This window comes from Solanum pennellii, chromosome 5 (genome assembly GCF_001406875.1).
Source record: "Solanum pennellii chromosome 5, SPENNV200".
Lineage (NCBI taxonomy): Eukaryota > Viridiplantae > Streptophyta > Magnoliopsida > Solanales > Solanaceae > Solanum > Solanum pennellii.
The window spans coordinates 72,977,044-72,984,577 of record NC_028641.1 but is presented as its reverse complement, the minus strand read 5'-3'; the positions used below and the strand labels follow the sequence as shown (position 1 = coordinate 72,984,577).

The window sequence follows — 7,534 nt, the reverse complement described above, 5'->3', positions numbered from 1 at the left end:
GGTAATAAATCACAAATATCTATAAAAGTGGCTGTAGTTGGCCTTATATGCACCAATCTTAGAAAAATATGATGCGTCTTATTTTATTTTTTTTCAATCTACTCTTAAAAGAAAATGGAATTAAGAAATACTTAAATAATTAAGGTAAACTTTGACAATTTGGGGCACTCTTCTGCTTCCTACTACTATAAATATGGGAAGAATTAAGAAGCATATTTCACATTAAGCAGTGCTAAGCAATAAACTTAGACAATATCTTTTCATCTTAATTCTTCATTTTATAGCTAATAATTTCTTTGTAATGGCTAACATGTCTTTTTTACTAGTACTAGTTATAGTCCCTTTTGTTCTAATTGGAATGAGCTCAGCTCAATTGACTTCCAATTTCTATAATTCTTCATGTCCAAATGTTCTTTCCATAATCAAAACAGCTGTCAATTCTGCTATCGCTAAGGAGTCTCGCATGGGAGCCTCTTTGCTTCGTCTTCATTTTCACGATTGCTTTGTTAATGTAAGTTGTCTTACTTAATCTTCATATATGCATGTGAAATCAGAATTTCTCAATTTGACGAGAGGTCTTGATAAATTGTTTAAACATATGGATTATTTTTGCAATACAAACACAAAGTTGAACTCAAGCTACTGAATCTGTCGAATAACGCGCTCATGCATCCAAGGGTGGAGCAAAGAGTGTAGACAAGGACTTCGACTAATCGAACTCAATAACTTTGGCTCTAACTTTGTTTACAAATTATTAATTTAAAACTTAATAATTTAAAATAACAACTTCAAATTTATAAGCTTCGAATTCGGCCTCTGCCTCTATAAGTGTCGTGCAAATAAACTTTCCACATGACAACTTATTTTACTTATTTGAACGTGCATGCAGGGTTGTGATGCATCTGTGTTATTAGATGATACATCAAGTTTTACTGGAGAGAAGACGGCTAATCCCAATAGTGGATCTTTAAGGGGATTCGATGTGATTGACACTATCAAAACTCAAATCGAATCGTCATGTGCTGGTGTCGTATCTTGTGCTGATATTTTAGCTGTCGCAGCTAGAGATTCTGTTGTTAAAGTAAGCTAACAATTTAAATATACGCACGTATAACATGCCTTACAAATTACAATAAATTAAAATACCAACTAGTAACACACATCCTATTTAGTTTATATTTAACTAATAGTTAGGAAAAGGAAAAGAAAACATGTTGACCTTTATAGAAAGCTGAGCATTAGTCAAAGTTTGAATATACAAATTAAATAATTGGATGTTGTGCTTATAAAGTGTGTAAATTATTTGTTGAAACTAATTATATTATATTGTTTTTTATTTATTAGCTTGGTGGACCTAGTTGGACTGCAGTACTTGGAAGAAGAGACTCAACAACTGCAAGTTTGAGTAACGCAAATAGTGACATTCCTGCACCAACTTTGAACTTAAGCAGTCTTATTTCTTCTTTCTCTAACAAAGGTTTCAATACCAGAGAAATGGTCGCTCTCTCAGGTTTATTTTAATATTAAAATACAATTATTTTTTTATTAATTTACGAGACTCATAGAAAATATGTTAAATTGAAATATCTTTGGATTTGACAGGGTCTCACACGATAGGACAAGCAAGGTGCACTACTTTTCGCGATCGTCTGCACAATGAAACTGATATAAATGCTTCATTTGCAACATCGGTTAAATCGAAATGTCCACAAAGCGGAAGTGACAATAACGTCTCTCCATTAGACACTACAAGCCCAACTACATTTGATAATATTTACTATAAGAATCTGCGAATTCAAAAGGGTCTTCTTCATTCTGACCAACAACTTTTTAGCGGAGGCTCAACAGACTCTATAGTTAACACTTATAGTTCAAATTCAGCCACTTTCTTAGCTGATTTTGCAAAAGCTATGGTGAAAATGGGTAATCTTAGCCCACTTACTGGAACCAACGGCCAAATTCGTAAAAATTGCAGGAAGACCAATTAAGATTTCGTATAAAAACGAGATTTTTCTAAAATTTAATCTCGAGATTTCAAGTGTTTTTTTTATATAATATGTATTTCCTTTTTGTTTAATCGCGAACTTTGATGTTCTTGTGTTGTTAATTTGGAGGTAAAGGTGGTAAAGTTCCCCCTTCCGATGTCTAATTTTCCAACGGTTGACTTGATACAACTTTATTTTATTTAGAGAGAGTGTGTCTTATATGTTTTCATTTTTATTTTATCGCGTAGATTTTGATGTACCATGTAAGTTTCAGAGATAATCTCCTCCGTTATTCTTCCATTATCTCTATAAATTTTCCTATTTTGATGATAACCATGTCATCTTCAGGATATAAGAATCGACCTTGATCAATATAAGTCTAGGGACTCATCGTCTACTCAGTGTAACCCTATAAATAACTAAATATAAGAACCTTGGAAAGTATTAAAGCCTCTAATGGAGGTTTTCTGATATTCTAATCTAAGAAGAAGATCAACAGTGTAAAAAAAATAAAATGTGTATTGAATTGAATGAATCTTAACTTGAGTATACATATACATATATACATCTCCTTTTAACTGCTTAACAGAAAGGAACAATTATAATTAATTTGATTCTCTAACTAATTACTCTACCACATCATCTAGCTACTAACTAACTTTTGTATCTTCTATACTCCCCCTCAAGCTATATGGTGCAAACATATTGTACACACCAAGCTTGGATAGTAAAAAATCATGTTGAGTCCTTCCCAAACTTTTGGTTAACACATCTGCTAACAGCATCCTAGATGGTACGCGACTTGTATGAATGACACCTTCTTGTATCCTTTCAAAAATGAAATGACAATCAATCTCTATATGTTTCGTTCTTTCGTGGTATATAGGATTAGCAGCAATCTGCAGTGCTGCCTTATTATCACAGAAAAATTTGACTGGCAACACCAACTCCACCTTTAGTTCTTTATACAAGCCTACTAACCAAATCATTTCTGGCACAACATTGGCCATGCTCCTGTATTCTGCTTCAGTCGAGCTCCTCGAAACTGTATTTTGTTTCTTTGATATCCATGAAATCAAAGAGTCTTCAATCTTCACAAAAAATCCACTCACAGATCTTTTTGTCATAGGACATGTAGCCTAGTCAGCATCACAGTAGACAACCCCAAACCTGGTGCATTCTTTAAGTACCTTACCACTCTTAAAACCCCATCCATGTGGGATTTCTTTGGCTTATGCATAAACTGGCTAAGGTTCTGTACTGCATAGCTAATGTATGGCCTTGTCATTGTGAGATAGAGTAGCTTAACAACCAATTTCTGATAACCTGTGGGATCATTAAGTATCACATCCTCATGTGTTTCTTGAGACTCATAATACATGTCAAACTCTTGACTTGTGAACCTATGATTAATCTCTAAAGGAGTATTGATTGGTTTAGTTCCTGCCAGTCCAAAATCTGAAATAAGATCCAAAGCAAACTTCCTTTGATTCACAACAATGCATTCCTCATTCCTAGCAATTTTAAGACCAAGGAAGTATCTCATCTCCCCCAAGTCCTTGATCTTGAAATGAGCTTGAAGCATAGACTTGGTCTGTTGAATTAGTTGTGAACTAGAACCAGTGATCAAAAGATCATCAACATAAACCTATATGAGGACCAGGTCCAAACCAGAACTCTTGTGGAACAAAAAGTAGTCATGGTGACCCTGAACAAAACCAGAACCAATAAGAGTTTCACACTGTTCCAAATTCCACTATCGAGAGGCTTCCTTCAAACCATAAAGTGACTTCTGAAGTTTACAAACTTTGGACAACTCCTCCTCACATAATAGACTAGGAGGAGGGACATGTAAACATCCTCATCTACATCACCATGCAAGAAAGAATTAAAAACATCCATCTGATGTAAAACCCAACCATTCATAGCTGTCAAAGATAGAACCACCCTTACAGTAACCATTTTGACAACCGGGGAGAAGGTTTCCTGATAATCCAACCCCTCTTGTTGTGTGTAACCTTTAGCTACTAGTCGTGCTTTGTATCTATCCACCTCACATTGGGCATTAAACTTGACCTTATAAACACATTTGCAGCCAATAACTTTCTTCCCATGAGGTAATGTAACCAGTTGCCAAGTATGATTATGATTCAAGGCTATAATTCATCGAAAGGACCCACTTGGGATTCTGTATGGCTTCTGCATAAGAAGCAAGTTCTCCTACAGCAGAAAAATGACACCAAGATTGATAGTAGGAAGGAGAAATAGAGGCATAGGACATGTATGTAGAAAGGGGTTGTGCAGTGGAACAAGGCATTGAACCAGAAGAAGAAGAAACAGTGTGAGCAAAATCATGCAACCAACCAGGAGGTTTAGACACTTTAGTTGACCTTCTAATTTGTGTCTCAGAAGTATTATGTGAAGGAGATGCAGAAGGATGAGGAGTCATCTCAGGAGCTTCAATGATAGAAAGAACAGGTACTGCAAGCCTGTCATTGGTATGAGGAACAGGTACTATAAGTCTGTCAAGAGAAATGTGTTGATCATCATAAGCAAACATGTCAGAAATATTATGGACTGTAGGTGTTGGGAATTCAAGACCTAGATGAAAAGGGTATTCATTCTCTTTAAAAATAACATCCCTGCTAATAAAAAAAGATTGGGTGGAAAGATTATAAAGTTTGTATCCCTTTTGTGTAGAAGAATAGCCTAAGAAAACTAACTTAATGGACCTAGCACCAAACTTGTCCCCATTTGTATTATGATTAACAGCATAACACAAACGCCCCGCAACTCTGAGATGCTGCAAAGAAGGTTCCCTCCCAAAAAAACATAGCAAAAGGAGACTTTCCAAAAAGGGCAGATGATGGAACTCTATTGATCAAGTACACAACACTTTGGGCACACCCCCCCCCCAGAACTTGTTAGGCAAATTGGCCTGGAATCTAATAGCCCTTGCAACCTCAAGGATTTGTCTATGCCTCTTCTCTACTACTCCATTTTGTTCAGGAGAATAAGGGCAGGAACTTTGATGAATTCTTTAATCAATCACCACAATGAGAATTAAAAAATTCAGAACCATTATCACTTCGGAACACTTTCACATGACTATTAAACTGTCTGTGTATTAGATTAAGAAAATCCTTTAATACAATGAAAACATCACTTTTCAATTTGAGGAGAAATATCCAGACCATCCTACTACAATCATCTACTAATGTAAGGAAATATCGATGACCATCATAAGTTGGAGTTTTATAATGGACCCCAGACATCACCATGTACCAAGTCAAACACAACATTACATCTACTAGTGTTTTGAGGAAAAGGCAATCTAGTCTGTTTTGCCAAAGGACAAATACTATAGGAAGGTTGTTTTGAAGAAGCTGGAAGATGTGGTAAATGCATTTGTTGAAGAATTCTGTGAGGAATGTGTCCTAATCTTCTATGCCACAAATCAGCAGTGTCCATCATGCTTAGAGAAGTTGAGGGTGCAACAACAGTATCAACATTGTATTACCAATAGTATAAGTCATTCTCCAAATTACTAGTATTCTTCACCTCCCCAGTGTGAAGGTCCTGCAGCACACAATGGTCAGGATAAAACACCATACAACAGTGAAGCTCTTTGGTTAATTGAGAAACTGATAACAAGTTGTAACTAAAATCAGGAATGTACAAAACATTAGATATGTTCCCTTTGCTTAAGTTTAGACTTCCCAATGAGAGCAATAGGTATTTGTTGACCATTAGGTAAATGAACCTTCTGAGATTCAGTTGGGGATACATTTTGTCTCATAAAGCAACGTGTGGTTGGATACCATGTGGTTAGTAGCTCCCGTGTCAACTATCTACCTAGAACTAGTTAAATTATGTACCGCAGAGCAATTTATGATACCTGCAACATCTGGAGACTGAGATCCATGTGAAACATGGTGACCTCCTCCCATGAAAGACATATTTACTCCTCCTCCTCCATAACCATGTCCAGAATGATAATTGTGTCCATTATAACTTGATTGTAACCACCAGATTCCTGAGATGCAGATGGAATGAAACAGGTAGAATCACCAGATTGACCATGTCCTCCACCATGTGTACATACCTCTCCTGCATTATGATTTTGAGGAAAAGATAAGTTTCCACAAGAAGGTGCAACCATATGTCCTGCATTATGAACACCATATTCAGAATTAAACAATTGAGGATTCTGAGAGGTAATAGGTGTATTGTATTGCACATTGCATCCCTCTTTCTTCTTCTCTTTAAACCAAGGAGGATATCCTACAAGCTGAAAACAATTACCCCTTATATGACCTTTTGACTTACAGTGATCACAAAATGTATTAGGATTCTTGTATCTAGGTTTTGAAGGTTGTTTAGCAGTCAAAAAAGATGTGACATCATTTCCTTCAATTACAGTTTTCATCCCCATAGCATTGTGATCCATATCATATTTCTGACTTTCCTCCTCTTTTATCATAGCATATGCTTGATTAAGAGTTGGTTCAGTTGTTTTCATTAAAATTTGCCTTCTCGCCTGAGAATGTGATTAATTCAATCCTCCAAGGAATTGAATCAGCCGTTGTTGTCTCAAATGCTCAACATAATCCTTCGATTTTGGGCATTCACAACTCGAAAATATCACCATTGTATCATACTCCGCCCATAACTCCTTCAACTTTGTGAAATAGACTGAAACAATATCAGTTCCTTGTGCAATGGTAGCTATCTCTCCGTGTAATTGGTAGATCCTACACGATTGACCTTATCAAATTGTTCCTGTAGATCCTCCCAAACAAGAGATGCATCATACACGTACACAATACCACTCAAGAGACTAGGAGCAACAGTGTTCATGAGCCATGAAAGAACAATCACATTACAAGTATCCCACTGATCATGATACTTAGCTTCGAAGCTAGTCTTCTTGCAAGTTCTTGTCGCAAATCCTACTTCCATTTCGCTTGCAAACAATTTTCATCAACCTCCGGCACAATCCATAATTCTCTATCCCTGTCAACTTAACATGACAAAGTAAAGATCCTGCAGCATTAGATGGATGCAAGTATAAAGGATGAGTGTAAGGAATAAGTAGCTCCGTAGCCATTGATGTTGAATCAGTAACTTGTCCTGATACCATATTAAAGCCTCTAATTGAGGTTTTCTGATATTCTAATCTAAGAAGAAGATCAACAGTGTAAAAGAATAAAATGTGTATTGAATTGAATGAATCTTAACTTGAGTATTCATATACATATATATACATCTCCTTCTAACTGCTTAACAGAAAGGAACAGTTATAACTAATTTGATTCTCTAACTAATTACTCTACCACATCATCTAGCTACTAACTAACTTTTGTATCTTCAATAGAAAGGTTTTAGTATGTTTCTTGCAAACATCAACATCAATAATGCATAATTGTGACAAGGACCAATTTCTTTGATTAGAGTAACTAAAATGAACATCTTTTAACTTTTCCTTTTGTCAATTGTCATTATCGAGAAGACAAAATGTTAGGTTAAATATGATAAATAGAAAATAT

General features: G+C 35.7%; 1 protein-coding gene across 1 annotated transcript; it reads left to right on the top strand.

Moving 5' to 3' along the window:
• Positions 1-250: 250 nt before the first annotated feature.
• LOC107019937 (cationic peroxidase 1-like) lies at positions 251-2,190 on the top strand. The gene is made up of 4 exons (XM_015220292.2): positions 251-511; positions 890-1,081; positions 1,345-1,510; positions 1,603-2,190. Exons 1-4 carry the CDS (start codon positions 302-304, stop codon positions 1,986-1,988), a joined length of 954 nt encoding a protein of 317 aa, XP_015075778.1. The 5' UTR covers positions 251-301; the 3' UTR covers positions 1,989-2,190.
• Positions 2,191-7,534: the final 5,344 nt, after the last annotated feature.

Bases quoted from the DNA above. Each gene is read 5' to 3' on its own strand.
- LOC107019937 (XM_015220292.2), top strand. From the start codon at position 302: ATGGCTAACATGTCTTTTTTACTAGTACTAGTTATAGTCCCTTTTGTT. The intron at 1,082-1,344 runs GTAAGCTAACAA...TTTATTTATTAG, and splicing joins CTAGAGATTCTGTTGTTAAA to CTTGGTGGACCTAGTTGGAC. The intron at 1,511-1,602 runs GTTTATTTTAAT...TGGATTTGACAG, and splicing joins AGAAATGGTCGCTCTCTCAG to GGTCTCACACGATAGGACAA.